The 17107-nt window shown below is 48.5% G+C and overlaps 2 protein-coding genes across 4 annotated transcripts in view; one reads left to right on the top strand and one right to left on the bottom strand.

Annotated features, from left to right (window-relative positions):
• TBC1D16 (TBC1 domain family member 16) overlaps positions 1–4370 on the bottom strand; it is a 30940-nt gene extending 26570 nt beyond the window's left edge. For 2 of the 3 annotated variants that reach the window (XM_068413131.1, XM_068413135.1), the window contains exon 1: positions 3978–4090. The gene's annotated coding sequence lies outside the window, so the exon portion shown is untranslated. Of the gene's footprint in view, positions 1–3977; positions 4091–4280 lie in introns of those variants that run through there. The other variant, XM_068413132.1, reaches the window with a different exon arrangement.
• A 14-nt stretch (positions 4371–4384) lies between these two features.
• On the top strand, positions 4385–17067 carry CCDC40 (coiled-coil domain 40 molecular ruler complex subunit). Its single transcript, XM_068413130.1, has 20 exons — positions 4385–4529; positions 4735–4860; positions 5559–5690; positions 6084–6252; positions 6445–6599; positions 7096–7179; positions 7268–7487; positions 8113–8270; positions 9110–9232; positions 9590–9711; positions 10451–10694; positions 10802–10984; positions 12279–12524; positions 13288–13501; positions 14037–14206; positions 14330–14421; positions 14862–14982; positions 15632–15820; positions 16059–16217; positions 16736–17067. The coding sequence occupies exons 2-20, from the start codon at positions 4762–4764 to the stop codon at positions 16979–16981; spliced, it is 3126 nt and encodes a 1041-aa protein (XP_068269231.1). The 5' UTR covers positions 4385–4529; positions 4735–4761; the 3' UTR covers positions 16982–17067.
• Positions 17068–17107: the final 40 nt, after the last annotated feature.

The raw sequence follows: 17107 nt of genomic DNA, 5'->3' as shown, positions 1-17107 counted from the left end.
GCCAGCACAGAAATTTACTCTGCTGCATTTGTCTTGCAGAAGACCTACACATCAGAAATCAAAGAGAGTCCACTACGATACTGCAAATAGCCAGATATACTGGGATATATAAATATCATCAGCAGACTCAAATTAATCCTTCCGTCATTGCCACAGGCGAGGGAATTCTGTGTAGCTTTGCTTGCAGCATTAAAGAAAAACAGACACAAGTCACTGGACAGTTTCAGGGAGAGTGACAAGAGTGATCTGAGGCATGGAAAGAGATTGCCAAGAGAAGATTAAAGAAAGGGAAATGTATTAAAATGGATACATATGAATAGTCACTGCTAAAAAACAGAAGAGCTGTCTATGGAGGACAGGAGAAGTAGTAAGGCACATAAACAAACTGTGGCAAGGAATATCCAGTTTGGTCATTCTAATAGCAGGGACAATGGGGTACCAGAACAGGGCAACCTGAAGGAGCCACTTCCACCACTGGGGGGTTTCAAAGACAGGCCACAGAAACAGACAGGCAGTCAGTCCCAGCTAGGGCCAGGGGATGGACTGGGCCTCTGAAGGTCACCTAGCCCACTCACTCAGAGCCCCAGAAGTCTCTGAAACACAGCTCGTGACTGTGCCTCTCCTTCCCAGAAGACAAGAGTTCATACAACAAGCAGCAGGTAACAAAAAGGCCAAGTCTGTTCTGAGCCCTCCTCTGCATGGGACGACGTCTGCACGCAGTCCGTGGGGCCTGGGTCACAAGGAGCAGCAGGCATTGCTGCTGCGTCCTGTGTGGGCTCGGGAAGGCAGGCAGGGACCGTCCTACAGCTAAGTCAGCATTAAATTAGCACCATTCAAAAAAACCATATTTTTTCATATTAATTTTCTATTTATCCCTGGTCTGAAGGGATTCTTTTCAATGTGGCAGAGACAACCCAGCTCTCCAGAAGCTGAAGCACCGAATTAGCTGATAAGCCCTTGCTGAGTGCCAATATTTATTAAGCACACATACATTTTCTTCTCCCACACATCAACTGTCGCCACTAAAAATCTTTCTACAGCTACTGAGCCTGTTGGCACAGCTCCTGGCTGCTCTCCCAGTCAATGCCAGCACTTCTCAGCTACACGAGAGCTGAGGAACACGCTGGGGAGCCAACTCCTGAAACCACCCCAGGAGCCTCTTCACAAGAGCCTGACCAGTTCCAGCCAGCAGCATCTCCACTAACACCAGCTGCTCGCCTCCCTGAGAAATGCCCTTCCCCTTCTCACAAACCAATAAACAACAAAATCCTGTTTGCCTTGGCAGATCGCACCCTCACCTTGGCAGACGCTGCTGGACCAAATGTTGCTGCCTCCGGTTGCACAAGATTCCTGTGTGCTGGCGAAGGAGGGCAACGCAGGGCTCCTGCACGGGCTGACACAGGCTCCAGCACATTACTCTGCACAGCACACGCTGACACTGGAGAGGTTCACAAGCACATGAGGTAACAAGGCTGCCTTCACAAATAAGTTTAGCCTATAGAGGCATACGACAGCCCGTGCTCTGGGGTGGGCTGCGGCTGACAAGTCACACCGCCGAGCACTTCGTGCCTGGCAGCGGGTCTTGTGGCTCCAAGGGCATATTTGCTGTGCAGGAGTTTAATAGCTTTACACGCAAAATGAGCCAAGCAACAGGGCTCCTGAAGCGAAACATGAGACCTGCAGCATGTCTGGGCACAGAGAAACAAGAGCTGTCAGAGAGCGGTACCAAATTTAAGCATGAAATGCCGTAACTACGAAAAATGCAACAGTCTTTTTGTCTTTTTTTCCCGTAATACCTTAAACTTGATTTTACATATTTAAGGAGTACAGAGTCACTGCACCGGGGAGGTCTCAAACACCGCAGAAGTCCCTGCCTCTTCCTCCCCTTGGGAAGAGCAGATGCCAGGTTTGCAGCTCTGGTAGCTCAAGTGCACTGGAAGGCAGAGCGACGGAAGACGGAGTACGGGAGCCCGGGAGTCAGGACTCGCGGCTTCTTTCCAGTCCTCTGACTGGATTTTCTGTGTAACTCTCAGCTAGTCACTCACTTGATCTATACTTCTCTATGTGCACATGAGAGCCCTTGTGACAACCTTCCCTTTGTATTGCAATACCTCTACATTAGGAGGGGGAAAAAAAAAACCCTTTCAAAACTACTAACTATTAGCTGGAGCTATTTCAGATGACCTAGCCAAATCAAGGAAAAAAGTTTACCATAGGGAGCCATTCTGAAGTCATCCCATTTCACGGGGAGAATTATGTAGGTCACCAAAAAGTCTTTCATTCTGACCTGCCGGTGCCGCGGTGGCACGCAGAGCACAGAGCAAAGGAAAAGCAACAGCAGCCACCAGCGAAGGCTGAAATCCTGACACTCGCACAACTCCGATTCCAGTCACTTCAGTGGAACAGGTTTCGCTCAGATGCATCTCAGCTGAGAAGGTAAAAAAGGGACAGCAGCCTAAATCCTGCAGGTGTGTGCCTCGGATAAAAAGGGAAGGAAATGCTATCATCTGAGCGCGCCTGCTGCTCCCAGCCACACCTGCCTGGGCATAAAAAAGCAAATAAAAAGCTTACCACCCCTCCAGCACTAAAAGTCAAACCACAACACGCGCTTTAAGGCTGAGAAATTATTTGTGCCACATGCCCCTCCATTCTAAGATTAAACATCATTTCATATTACTTAACTGCAGTGCTTGTGCAGTAGGTACCACTTCTATGGCTTTTTATTTCCAGCCTCCTGTAGCTGTGGCCTGATAATGCTCACAGTAAATCCCTAAATATCAGCAGATAAAAAATCCCAAGAGCCTGCTTTGACAGCTGAATTGATGAACTAATTGCAAGGTCTTTTCTTAATACGACAAACATCAGACCGTGCAGCTCTGCCACACTGCCACCTCGCCATAGTGCCCTTTTCACCCGTGCCCCCCTCCCTTCTTGCCAGCCCCACAGAGAAAGCAACACTCTGTCCCACCCCAGCTCTCCAGCTCTGCACAAACCACACGGTGAGACACACAGAATAAACCCGAATATTCAGCAAATCCAGCACAGGGTCAGAAAAGCTGCTTTTGAGACTTCTCTGGTTTTAGTCAAGTTATCACCAGAACAAAAACGACCTCCTCTAAGCCGACAAACTTAAAGGAGGCTTCTACAAAAGAAGCATCAGGCCTGAGACCTTTACCCTGAGCTGTCCTGGTCCATTTCTACTATTTTCTTTTAAAAGATCTTACCTTTCTTTTTTATTACTTCCTATTCAGAGCAGCAGCTACGAACATAATACCTTTGCAAGACAGGCTACCAGCGTGAGAACAGAAGAGATGGGCAGAGCTCAGGGAAGAAGCAGCAGAGCTGTTTTACACAGTGTCAGCAACGCAGCGAGCAATACATCAAGACAGACTCCCTGCCCTGGAGTGCGCGAAGGCCGTACATCACACAAGGGCCCAGGATCCCCACCATCCATCCTCACATCTCCGCTGGTAACTCAGCAAATGAAGAGGTAGAAATGGGGTAATTTGAGAGAAAGCTGCCTCCCCAAAACTGAGCAAAGCATAAAACCACCCCAGGTGCACGGAGCCCCTCCGAGAGAGGAGGAGGGGAAGTTTGAGAGCTCTTCTGCGTCCCGCTCCCCGCCAGCCCCGGGCCGGCAGCACCCCGACGGCCGCGGGGCTCCGAGGGCACCGGGCACCCTCCCGCCCGCCCCTCCGCAGCGCGGGGCTCTGCCGGGGAGGCTCCGGGGGGCAGCGGCGGCGGCGGGGCCGCGGGAAGGGGAGACAAAGAGCGGGGGAAAAACCGGCTGCAACCCCCGGGTGCCGGGCAGGACACTCGGGAGCCTCGTGTGACAGTGACACGCGTGACGAGCAGCCGGCCCGGGGGGGGCGGGCCCCCGCTGCCGCCCACCGCGGCCCAGAGGCACGGCCCCGCCGTTACACGCCGCTCAACGCGCCCGTGGCGAGCAACACCCCGCGCGGCCCCGGCGCTTTTACCGGCAAAGACGAGCCCGGGGAAAAGTTCCGGCGGCTGCCGCGGCTGGACGGACCGGGCGGACTCCGGACCGCCGCGCCCCCACCGGGCCCTGCGCGGGGGCCGCTCCCGCCGCCGCCCCGCTCCGCCCGGCCCGGCCCGGGGGTGTTCCCGCCCGCGGCCCCGCCCCGCCCCGCCCGCCGCCGGCGTGACCCGGGGCTGCCCGGCAGCCGCCTCAGGCGGGGCCGACCCGGCGAGGGAAGGGAAAAGAGGGACCCCCGGCTTCCAGCACACCGCGCCCGCGCTCCGGCTCTCGGCGCCGTTACCTGCTGCTCCGCACCGGGGCTGGCGCGGCCATGGCGGCCGGGACGCCGCAGGCCTCGCCCGGGCCCGGCGGGCTGAGGTAGTGTGGTCCGAGGTGGTGCGGTCCGAGCTCCCCCCCCCCCCCCCCCCCGGACTGAGGTGGTGCGGCCCGAGTCCCCCCTCCGCGGGCTGAGGTAGTGCGGCCCGCAGCGCTCACGTGACCGGATGTTGACGCGTTGCCCGGCAGCGGGAAGGCGGTGCGGCCGGCGCGGGTGAGTGCGGGGCTGGGCCGCGGCCGGGGCTCCGTTGCGGCCTGGTACGGTACCGCCCGGCTCGGCACGGCCCCGTCCCTCCTCACCGGCCCCGTGTGTGCCTGTGCCAGCCCCGCGGCGGCGGGCGGCCTGCAGGCGGCGGGCGCTGGGCCGGTACTCACTCTCCCCCTCCCTCTCTCTCTCCTGCGGGACGCTCTGGTTGCAGGCCCAGGCCAGCCCCGGCCCCAGCACCATGGAGGAGGCCCCCGGAGCCGCGGCAGAGGGATCTGGGGTGGAACTGGGCTCCGCTGAGCGGGACGTAATCAGAGTTCCGTCGCATCTTGCTATGGAGGTGATTTCCTTTGAAAGGTTCCCCGGGCAGCGTGTCCCCCTGCGGTCCTCACAGAGCGACGGCTTCGTGGGAGCAGTTTCCATAGGCAGAAGTAAAGCAAGCGAGCCATTATTGCAGTCTTGCAGTGCATATCAAAAAAGGCCACTAAAAAGTAAATTTAGTTAGTCTTGTGTGTCAGCAGCATCTTGAAATATGTGTTTCTCCCTCAGTTCTTAGCACATTTCTGCGGTAGACACTTTAAAAAGGAAGTTACCCACATACTCAGGCTCTTTTTTTGAGGTTTGTTGGTGATAAGTTTTTTTTCTCTTCCATTGGTACTGCACAATATTTGAATTTAGCAAATGATGATATGGAATAAATCAGTGTCTTTAAAAAGAAAGAAGAGAATAATTTGGCTACATGTAGTGTTAGTTGAAATACTTTCCTTAATAAATCCATAGGGGTTTTTTTTTTAGTAGATGTGAGTTAGAAATACATGTGAAATTAAAAGCAGCGTGTAGAATTTTTGTCAGGATTTTTACTATCTTAATGCTAGCTGGGTGACCATTTTTTGCAAATTAGATTGAACTTATAAATTAAACTTCTGTGCCCTGTGACCAAAAAAAGCTGTTGTTACAATACCATAGAATTAACATTAACCACAGTACACAGCCTGTTACAATGCTGCTACTCTGCTTTTTGCCTGTGTTGTATGCCAGGCAACAGAGGCAGAGAACAGGGATGACAATGAAGAGGAAGAGCCTGTTCCTCTGCAGGACCAAGAAGAGACATTTCCCCCAGCAGAACGAGGAGCCTATGGAGCTACAGAGCTGTTCGCTGGTTCTGCAGAAGTGAGACACTATAATAACATATTTAATCTTATTCACACAGTGCATGACCAGTATTTGTAACTTCAAATTCTCCTGTTGCAGTCTTATTGCTGGAAACACAAAAACAATCAGAACTGGGACAGAGAGAAGCGAATTGGTCAAGCACAAAGTATACAAAAGCTCTGACAAAACGGGAGAGGTTCCTTTGTTGTGCTAGAGATGTGTAAAGTTTTTTTTTATCCAGAGTGGTGCAGCTTTGCCAGTATATCTGTGCGCTGATTTTAGAGCAAGGCCCTGTTGTTGATTCTTTGTCTGCTTTCTTCATGTCTCATGATGACAAAAATAAGCAGATTTTTACGGGCAAATAGAGTTAGATTGAAAAGGCTGTTTCAGGTGATGGATTTTATGTTTCAGGAAAAATCTCCGGAGACTTTCTCAGACAAAGCAGAATTAGACAGTTGCCCTCCTGAATTGGGTGACATGGAGCAGCCAGTAACAGAGAGAGGAAACCCTTCCCTCCCTTCCAGAGATGCTCTGCAGGCATCTGCTTTGCCAGTGGAGTTGAACAGCTACACAGAGTCAGGTATCATTCAGTTCCTTATTAACAACACAATACTTGATACCATCTATCAAGCACAGTTTCTAGCTTTCTGCCTTTCTGATCATTGTTGATCCAACTGGGGGCACAATATGATGAAATCTAAGCCTTTTTCTTTATCATTTGGTGAGGGGTGGGGTCTGGGTAACACTGGAGAACCCATTTCTCTCTATTTAGAGTCTGCTTTTGAGCAATTCGGTCAGCTTACTGGTGAGCACAGTGACCAACAATGGGAAGAGGAACGCCGGCAGCGTGGAGCTGAGGAAAACGAAAGAAACAGAAGTGAAGAAACCGTAGCAGAAACAGAACTGATTGTCTTGGATCCAGAACATGTGAGAAGTCCTCAAATCTTGTCATTCTTCTTTGCAGACTTGCTATTTTTATCTGTGCGAGGTAAACTGTAAGCAGTGGCTTAGCTGTGTGCTAAAACTGCATGGTTAAAGAATAGCTTCTGCAAAAGGACTGGCTCCTGGATGTGTTTGCTCCCTCAATGTTAACCCCAAAGCTGCAGCTTCAGAAGTGAGCAACGTAGTGGGGCAAATCTGATACTCTTCTGAAAGAGAAGTACTTGCAGCAAGAGTGAGTGGCTGGGATCTCAGATATAGCTCTTCCAATACGTTTCTGACTTTCAAACGTTCTCAGTGGTCACTTGCTGATGTCAATAGTACCCGCTGTGTAACTCTTCTCACTTGCTACAGTGAGTGTAGCTAAAATAAGAACGTGTCTATGGCTGAAAATACAATGTTTTATTTAGCAGTGGGGTAGCAGTAAGGTTTCTTCATAATTTGTCTGTATGTTAAAGTTTATCAACATCATACTTTTTTACAGCCCCTGATGAGAAGATTCCAGGCTGCCCTGAAGAATTACCTGACTAAGCAGATAGAAAAAGTGAAGCTAGATCTTCAGGAACTGGTATACAGCATTCTTTCTCTGCCTTCCCACAGCAGCCCATCGCTGTCCAAGCTGGAGCGAGATAGCTGATTTCCTCTTGTGTTTGCAGAGGACAGCAACGAGGAGGGGCAAAGTACAGAGAGAAGAGCTTGGGGTGGTTCTTTATGGAGCGCAGCAGCAGCTGGCCCGTCTGCAGGTGGAACTGGAGAAGAGCCATGACCGCCGTTCTCAGACGGCCACAGCGCGTCGCCAGCTGGAAGAGGAACTGGAGGGCCTCAGGCTTGCTTACAAGAAAATGTGTCAGAACACAGATGATGAACGCAAGAAAGGTGACTGAGGCAGTCCTTGTAATATTTCCTAATTCTAGTACTATGTGGAGAAATAAATTTGAATAGAAGTCAAATTGCACCTCTGTAAGGCTGTGATGAGATTGCAAAGGTTGTAGGTCATTAGGGGCGTCCAGGAGTGTGAGAGCACCATCCATGTGGCAGCCCATTCCAGCCAAAGACATGGACTTGGCTCATTCTTTTTGTGTTGCAGGATAAGAAACAGGGCAACAATTAAAATGGCAAGGATAGCTAAGCACTAAAATAAATTGCCTACGAAGTTTTTGCAGGTTATTGAACAAATTGTAGAAGGGTTCAACAGGCTGAGAAAGAGACGGTTCCGTTTGGGGCCAGAGGAGTGGATTCACAGCCTTCTGAGGTGTCTTCTTTGATCTCCTGGGATTCTGTGTGCTGGGAATCAAGGAATCACTTACCAACAGTTTTAGCTTTGCTTGTGGAGCTATACTCCAAAGCTGATGTAAATTCTCATTTCAAGGAGGGCTGATTTAGCTGGCATGTGTGCGGGTTTTGCTTTGGGTGCTTCTAAATTTCTTTCCCTTTTATCTCTGTTTAAAGTGTGTTCTGCAAACATAGTTCTCTGTACATATTTTTCCTCCTGCCTCCCCAGTTTCTGCAATGCAGACCCAAGCTGAAAACCTGGCCTTGCATCTCTTCTACGTGCAGAATATGGACCAGGATATGCGTCATAATATTTTACTAGCGAAACAGTCGACAAAGAAGGCTGAGGCAGAGAAGGTCCAGGCTGAGGTGGAAAAGAAAAAACAGGTATCAAGTAAAACTGCTTTAAAATAAATAAAGATGTCAGTGGTGAGTCTTGGAGGCTGTGCTTCCTCGTCGGAAGGAAGGCTGTAGTGACTGAATCATGGAATGTGTGTGGGGATGTTTTTCCCACGTAACTGAAAAAAATCCACAGGCTTTTCTAAAAATGAGAAGAATCCTCACCCCCAGGATAGTGCATGTACTGCCCAAAGGTTTTTGGCAAGCCTTACAATAGCAAATCACTCTTCACTCAAGCGAAGGGGGTGCGGGGGCAGAAAGATATGTAGTAAAGAAGTATCTTATGTTTAAGTATCAAGAATTATTCTGAGTCACGATGAGTTTCACAATGAAAAGTGAACTCGGGAAATGAAGTGAGCAGGTTGGTGTGCTGGAGCTCCCTCTGCTGCCTTCTGCTTTGCAGGAGGACACAGACTGGTTATCGTTAATGCAGAATTGCACGCAAACAGTTGAAATCGAATGGATTTAGATGGTTTTTAACAAAGGATTTTAAAACATAAATTATTAAGATTCCCAGCTGCTGGAGAGATGGCACAATATAATCCATGCTGCTTCAGGAATGAATGCTGCTTCAGATCTGAAGTGTCAATTTACTACTGCAAAGGGAATGATAAAAACATCGACAAAGAAGGTCTCATTCTCTTGAAAGTTGTTGCTGCTGCATTCATGAGTCATTTATACATGAATGGAAAAGTTTCAGTAGGAATCAAATCTAATCCAGGTGCTAATTTAATCGCCTTTATAGCCTGTCTTATTCTTGTAGAATACAGTTGGTTAAGACTGAGATTGTATTGCTCATCCTGAACTGTTTGGCTCTGACTTTTTAGGATCTCCTAGTAGACCGCTTAACAAGAAAAGCCTACGACCTACAGGAACAGATTGCTCTGTTTGAAGCTCAGTTTGTGGCCCAAGCAGAGGACACAAAAGTAACTCGGCAAGCAGTAAATGAGGTAAGAGGGTGCTTTTTTCCCTTCTGGTTAATATTTCCCTCTGGAAGGACTGACCGCTTTGGCTCATGCTCACGTGGTATGTACAATCTAGGCCAGAGTTGTAGGGTTGGTTCCTGTTTTTTCTTCCTTTGTCCTTAAGAATTGCCTGTAAATCACTTCCTCCCCCATCTTCTCAGCGTTTTTTTTCCTGCAGACCTATGCTCTGTGGTCCGGTGAGATGATAACCCAGACACACATCAGCTGAAGCTGTTCCTGCCCAGCATATTATAAATAGAAGAAAGATATTGCATTGTAACATGAATTTGGCTTTTCAAGCCAGTATAGATTCATCCTGTCTGCTGATTCTCTCTTCCCTAGGCTTGTATGGAGATACAGGCTATTAACGTGGAGAAAAAGCAGTTGATGAACCACTGGAACCGCAGCTTGGCTGGAATGAAGCAGAGAGATGAGGCCTACGTTGCCGCACAGGAGTTGCTGAGGTATGGAGTCTGAGAACAGTCCCAGGAGAGACCTCACATAATTTGGACGGGGGGGTTCTAAAAGGGGCAGTATGTCTTCTGTCGAGTTTATTACTGTATGTGCAGGCTACATCAGACAGAACAAGTTTGCTGCTCTAAAGTACATAGTAAGGTTAAAGGATAAGTACAGTTCTTTGTTACTGTTTTCTTCATCCAAAACACAACTCTCCCTCGAAGTACGTGGTTTTTTTTAAAGCTGTTTAGAGTTTTTCTATTCATATTTTATTCCTTTAAAAGACTTCCTTCACCTTTGCAACATCTCTATCCAAAGAGCTAGACAGCAAGAAGGATTTATCTATCACTTTGGGTTAGGATTTTGTGATGCCTTTAGAACTCTTCCTGAAGACCTTCCTGTTGTTGCCAAAGGAAGTGTTTATTTGGTCTGGAGTCTTAAAGCTTGACTGATTCTCTGAGAACAAACAATGTGCTTTTATACGGTGGCATCCTGGTAAGAATGGGGGGGTGGGGACAGGACTGAAAGAAGGAATTAATTTTCCTACGTACATTTCCTTTTAAACCTTAATGTCTCCATCTGTCTTCTCGTGACCCCGCTCTGTCACAGCAGACGAGCCTTTATAAAGATCTTCCTTCTTGGTCAGTTGTTGCTGCAATTGCGTGTTTGAAAAGAGGAATTTGTAGATGACTGTTCAGCACATGAATCAATCCCTGCGATGATTTTCCATCCTCTTTGCCTCTTCAGCAAGTACAGAGATGACCTCAAGTCCCTCGAAATGGACATCCATGGCTGTGGAAAGTCAATCCGGAAGGAGGAGGAGAAGAATGAGTTGCTTGTCACTGTCCTGAACCGTTCACAGAACGATGCCAACACGACAAAGAAACTGATTGCCCAGTGCCTTTCAAGGCAGGAGGCCTTGAAGGTGGAATCTGGCACCTATACTCGCATTCTCCTTGAGACAGAGCAGGCCCTCAACAGGACAAAGATGGTGAGAAGAGTCCACAGAATAAGAATCCTTTCGAATTGCACACAGGTATTTAATCCCTTTCCCCAAACAGTTGTAGTGATCCTGTCTCTGTCTTCCCCACTTTTTAGGATCAAGCTGCTCGTCTGAATGAGTTGCTGTCCATCAGTAAGGATATACAGAAAGGAACTGATGCCAAAGAGCAGATTGAGAATGAAATCATGGCAAAGCTTCAGGACCAGATGATGGCCAGCAAAGCCGCAAAGCACTTCTCACAGCTGGCCGTGAAACTTCACGGGAGAAAAACAGATCTGGTACGGTATCTCCTCCGGTTGGGAGGGCAGGGGAAGGAAACAGCAGTGTTTCTCAAGTGTGTGTTGTCAGTGTCTTCATTCCGGTTTTCAGGTCTGCAATCGAAGCTCTGCTGAGTTTGCAGCTCCAGTTTGGTTCTTCCAGTGATCTTATTGCATGATTCTGGTGTATGTGAGAGAGCTTGACCAGAAAGGCCTGATACATAACATACCATTCTTTCTTTACTTAAAAAATGGGGCAGAATGATGAATTCTGGGACTATTTACTATATATGTAGTATTTATTATAAAGTGGTTCAAGTTCTTATGTATTGCAGGAAGACAGTGGATGTGTGGTACTTCTATGCTCCACATTAAACTAACCTTATCTCTATACTGTATCATGAAGTGTGATACAGGCATACCTCAGTTTCCAAATAAGGATTACAGTCCAAGGGACAGTCAAACTAGACCCAGTTCTTCATGGCATGATAAGTTGCTCTCTTTGGGAATGTGTAACTGGTACAGATAGAAAAAACCCAGAAGATTCAACATAGTATTTATCCTATCAAGTTGTGTGGGCTGCGCTCATACCTCTCTGTTTCCATGGGTTACTTCAGCCTGCCCCTGGCTTTTTTAAATCAAGGGCGTAGCTTACGTAACTGCTGGGGTTGGCTTTTGTTGTGAGAAAAGCTCCTCCACCCCCTTTCCGACAGGTACACAAACAGGTGGATACTCTGCGTTTACTCCTGTTAGCATCTGTGTTGCACGGTAGAATATAGTGCAGAGACTTGGAAAGACCAAACTGCAGCCTCTCGCAGCGTGGTCCAGGCTGGGGAGAAGTGGCAGACAGGCTCTTAAAAGTGACCTGGCTGCGTTCACACCACATTCAAACAGAAGGCACGCCCACGTCTGCTGGCTGCTACAGTCGTGGTTAGGTGAGGGATGTGTTTGTCAGGCATGGAGGAGAAGGTACAAACTAGTAATGTCCTGGTACTGTTAGCCAGGTAACTAGAGACATCCGGGCAGGGAAGCTAATTGCAGAAGTGATGAGTGTGGTCTCTTAAAGGGGTTTGGGGTGTTTAGGCTCCTTAATGCTTTCCAACAGCCTTATGGCAGAGGTAAATGTTGCTATCTCCTGTCAATAGATGGAGAAACCAAGGTACGGAGGTGGTAAGTAGCCTGCTTACAGTTTGTAGCACAGACCTGGGGGTAGAATCTAAATCCCCTGATTCCTGTGCTTTGGTAAGTGGGCATTACAAATCAATGAGTTGCTGTTGGTGACAGTAATTTGTTTCCTGTCTGTTGATATTCCTAGGAGGAGCATTTTTCCAAGATTGAGAATGATATCGCCCAGGTTGTTCTGAATGCAGCTCATACCAACTGCAGGGTGACAATTCTCCAAAAGACACTTTGTGAGCTGGACAAGGAAATAAGAAGTGTCCATGATCTGATCAGCCACAGTGAACGTGAGATTGAGAAGTGCAGTTTCCTGATTGAGAACAAGCGAGGGGTCATCAACCAGTACAACAAGAGGCTGGAGATGATTCTTTCTCAGCTGGGGGTATGTACCTTCATGTTTCCATCCCAAACTCGATTTTATTCTTTGTGGTGACCACAGATGCCCTTGATACATGTAACTACATGAGTGCTGGATAGTTAAAACTTTCAGGCATCAGTATTGTGATTTAAAAGCTGCACTAGTTAATGTCAATGTTTACATTTGTCAAACAGTCCTCAACGTGTGCGAAGAGGAGCTGGCATTAGGGAATTGTTGTGAAATGAGGGTGTGCCTAGCACAGATTTCTGCAGGGAGTTGTCTACACCTTATGGAAATGTTGAATGACATCAACACTCTGGGAGTAAATAGGACCTTATTATAAAATCTGCTAAGACTGAGGGGAGGATGGAACAGGCAGAGTGACTTAAGTCGCTTGATGGTTGTCCCCATTCAGATGATACCCAGATCTGTCCCTGTGAGCTGTAAGACCTTTATGGATACCAGTGCAAAAATGATTACTGTGGCATGTGCTTTGCAAACTTCTGAATGTCCAGATGTGCCTGTTGTAAGAGCTTAGGTGGCCCTCTCGCTGTGGAGCCTGAGAACCTTTGGGGCTTCTGTTGCATTTATTCCTGTGAGGTCAGGAATGATCAGTCCCATTCAGCTCATGAGAAATAGAGGCAGAAAGTAACTAACTGACAAATAACAATATAGTTGAAGTGTTGAGTAGGCATCTCAGCAGCTGGACTGGCCTTCTGCAATGATGCTATAAACAAGTGCTCCAGCAGCTTCTGCCTGATTTACCCCAAACCTTGCTCTCGTACAGGGGCAAGAATTGGGACCATTGGAAATTGAGATCAACAGGCTGACCAAGCAGATAGAAGAGTGTAATTCTGAGGTGATGACACTCCAGACGTACTGGCTCAATCTGCAGAAAGAGCTGGTGAAGTTAACACATGAACGGGAGGAACAAATAGCCTCCTTGGATATGTTAAAGAAACAGATCACAGTGATGCAGCAGAAGAAAGTGCGCACTGAAAGTAAGTCAGTCCCTAACTCCTTCTTAAAATGTTCATCTGTGAATGGAGAAAAAAGGGGGCGAAGGCTTACAGACAGGGAATGCTCGACCTCCACCAGAGAGTGCCCTCGGTGCTCCTGTGTGTGTGTGAGCAGTAATGCACACAGCCCCAGCACCATACACGGGGGCTGAGCCAGGCACCTCCTGCTGTTTTGCGTGTCATTATTTCCTATAACGATCAATCCTGCTGTCTTACCTGGCCCAGTCAGACCCTACGTGACCGTGTCACCTGTTATGCTTCTTAAATAAAGTTTGCAAGTAGTTGGTAGGTACATGTCGCCACCAGTGGTAGGACTTTCCGTGGCCAAAACCAACTCTTTTCCACAGCAATCCCCTTCAAAACCTTATTTGATTTTTGGGCTTGTGGAAAAATGTTTTGGTTGGGTATGTGGGATGGAGGTGGCTCCGCATGCAGTGTGGTCTGGTCTAATAGCAGTTTGTCACACCTTCAACTCAGTGCTCCTGGGAATTTTAAGACTTTCTTTGTTCACCTGTAGATGAAATTCAGCAGGAAACAAAAGAACAGAAAAACATCGAACGTCACATGAGGAACATGTCAAATGACTTGATAAAGTTGAATGTGTTGGTCAACAAGAACAGCAGCAGCTTCAAGGAGCTGCAATATGGCAACATGATCACAGAGAACGAGTTTGTACGCTCTCTCAAGGTACAGAGGCTTGACATCTCATTGCCAGGTCTCAACCTCCCATGCAGATCGGAGGCAAACTGTGATCCTGTAAGTCTTTCTCAGTCTGACAATGTTGTATTATTTTATGCTTCCCAAATCTAGGCAGCAGAAAAAGAGTCGGTTGAGATGCAGGAGAGGCACAGTCAACTGACTGAGGAGAAGGAAAGACTGCTAAACAGCCTGGTGGAAGCAGAGTAGGTACCAGAGAGATTCTTGCTTTGTGCCACAGTCTTTGAATTTTTGTGTATGTGTCCATGTTACCTTTCTTCTCCAGTCATCAGACTGAACCAGCGCCAGCAAATCTGCTTCTGTCCTTCTTGGAGAAGATGAAAGGAGTTTAATGAATTTTTGAGATGCAGAAACTGAAAGGTGCTTTAGCTATCTCTGGAACCAGCAAGAGCTGAGAGGATGTTGGCTTTAACAGTTCCAGCATGCTTGTGCTGGATGTTGCCAAGATCTGTATGGGAAAACTCTGCCTGCTGTCTCCATGTCCTGTATGCAGATTCTTAGTTTCTGCTGAACCATTCAGCTCTGTGTTCAGAATCGATCTCGGGAGTGTGCTGCCACTGGGGCACAGGGAGAGCATCCTCTCTGTTGTTCACAGAGGCACTGCTTTTCCTTTCTGTCATTGAAGGCATCAAATCATGCTATGGGAGAAAAAGATCCAGCTGACGAGAGAGATGCGTGCAGCAGTGACTTCTGAGACAGGACAAGGCGAAATCCAAGCCATGAGAACAGAGATTCACAGGATGCAAGTAAGGCACTGGGGAAGAGGACTGAGGAGGGGAAGCTGCACACAACGTATTCAGCTTTGGAGTTGCCGAAACATAAGGCAGGAGATGAGAAACAGGGTGGGGAAGTGGCATCTTCAAGGCTGCAGCAGTACTGGCAATCTTACCACCCTGCAGCTAGACTGAAATACATGCAGCACTTGTGCACTTCACACGTTCCTCGTGTGCGCTGTGTAACAGGCTGCAGCAGAACCTAAACATACCTTAAAAAATGGGATGTGTCTGCCACCTTATTCTGTGACCCAAATTTATAAGCGACGAAATGTTGATTACTAAATATTGCGTCATCTTAATCGCTGGTTAGGGAAGTCTTCTGGCAAAGCAACTCTTCCTTTTCATTCTTGGAATACTTCTGCTCTTCTGCTTTTGCTAATGAGTTTCAGTGAAACATTTTGAAGATTACTTTAGACAAGTTGATAATCCAGCCCTCTGCCTTCCACATCCACACGGGGCAAACTAGGTTTGGATTTAAAGCACATCTGGCTTGCCAAGGCTCGGGCGTCACGTGTGTCTGGTTTATGTTGATGGGATGTGCCACGCAGAAGGCTGCAGTTAGCTGCCGTTTGTAAACACTCATTAGTTTCAGCCTATTTTATATCTTGACGAATGGCAGGTCCGCTACAGCCAGCTGATGAAGCAGCAGGAGAAGATGGTTCGTGATATGGAGGCATCTGTTTCTCGTAGAGAGGCAATAGCGATTCGTGGAGAGGGTCAGGACAAAGCAGATAAGAAACGTATCACCAAGAGCGACTTCCACCGCAAGAAACAGGAGCTGAGAAGGAAGATCAGCGAAACCCAGAAGGTGAGCACGGAAAGCAGGGCTGCAGGAGTCCACGTCGCCTGGGTCTGCCTTGTGACGAGCACCAGGGTGCACTTAGCACAGACACAAGTGTGCTAAGGAGGGGCAGGGTCCTGCACAGCGGGAAGGCTTTGGAAACTCCTCTATGAACCCCCCAGAACAATAGTTCTGGGAAGATGGTGGGGAATGCAGCTGAACCAAAGAACCAGAGTCTGCCATTTCCTTCTCTCCTGTTTACTAGAACACTCAAAACTGCACCAAAACCATCCTGGAGCTGGAGAGCACCCGAGAGTCCCTTTGTGCCGCCTTCGCAGAAAAGGAGCAGGCGTTGCGCAGGCTGCAGGCCGAGTCCTACGGCCTCCACTTGGACGCAGAATGTCTGTGGAACAAGAAACGATGGGTGAGCTCATCGTGGCGTGTTTTAGCAACACTTTAACTGAGCACAGTTGAAGGGCTCTTAGTGGATGCTGCAGTTGCACTCTTAGCGAGGCGGCATTCACCTGGAAACTTCAGCCAGAACAACATTGTTTGTCTCTTGACAATATCTAGTACCACCCATCCTTTGGGAGCGCTCGCTGGCTACTCTTAAGTATGTTACAATTTGGAGAGCCAGCTCAAGGTCCTGACTGACCTCCTGTGAAGTTTTTAAGTTGGTGAACCTCTGTCCTGGCAAGGGTTGCCTTGTATGCACAGGTATTTCTCTGGTTTAGGGAATTCTGTGACACGACTCTACCTCTGCAGCACTCGGAATGGGGATGCTGTTTGGCTGTTCTCATGGGGACTTCAGAGCAGTGTCCCTCTCAAGCCCTTCCGTTTCAAACTACGATGGTTACAGCACCTGTGACACAAATCCCGTCCCTTTCCTAGTTCCTGCGTGCAGTCTGCTGTCAAAGCAATTTCTGCTGTTGCTTTTCCCAGAACCTTTTGGAGATTGTGGCCCACCAGACACGCCAGAAGCATCTGCAGGCGCTGAAGGACGGGAAGTACGTGCCCCTGTGCCGCACTGAACAGGCCTGGCAAAACGAGCAGCAGAAGGTGCAGGCCCGGCTCCGGGCTGTCAGTGCCATTGTCCACCAGGTCCAGCAGGAACATCCCCAGCACCGAGGGGCTCTGCAGTGGCTCAGCCACTGCCTGGAATCGCGCCTGGGCTCGCAGGAATTGTGACAGACACCGGCAGAGCACGTAGGAACCGTGTGTGCTGTTCTGCCAGAGCCTGCAGGCTTCGTGAATGAATAAATCAGTGAACTAAACACGGGTGAGGTGGGATGTTTGTTACTGATGCAGCAGCGC

This window comes from Nyctibius grandis, chromosome 15 (genome assembly GCF_013368605.1).
Source record: "Nyctibius grandis isolate bNycGra1 chromosome 15, bNycGra1.pri, whole genome shotgun sequence".
Taxonomy (NCBI): Eukaryota; Metazoa; Chordata; class Aves; order Nyctibiiformes; family Nyctibiidae; genus Nyctibius; species Nyctibius grandis.
Note: the sequence above shows the minus strand (reverse complement) of the source record. Positions and strands in the feature narration are given on the sequence as shown.

Bases quoted from the DNA above. Each gene is read 5' to 3' on its own strand.
- CCDC40 (XM_068413130.1), top strand. From the start codon at position 4,762: ATGGAGGAGGCCCCCGGAGCCGCGGCAGAGGGATCTGGGGTGGAACTG. The intron at 6,600-7,095 runs GTGAGAAGTCCT...ACTTTTTTACAG, and splicing joins TTGTCTTGGATCCAGAACAT to CCCCTGATGAGAAGATTCCA. The intron at 7,488-8,112 runs GTGACTGAGGCA...CTGCCTCCCCAG, and splicing joins AGATGATGAACGCAAGAAAG to TTTCTGCAATGCAGACCCAA.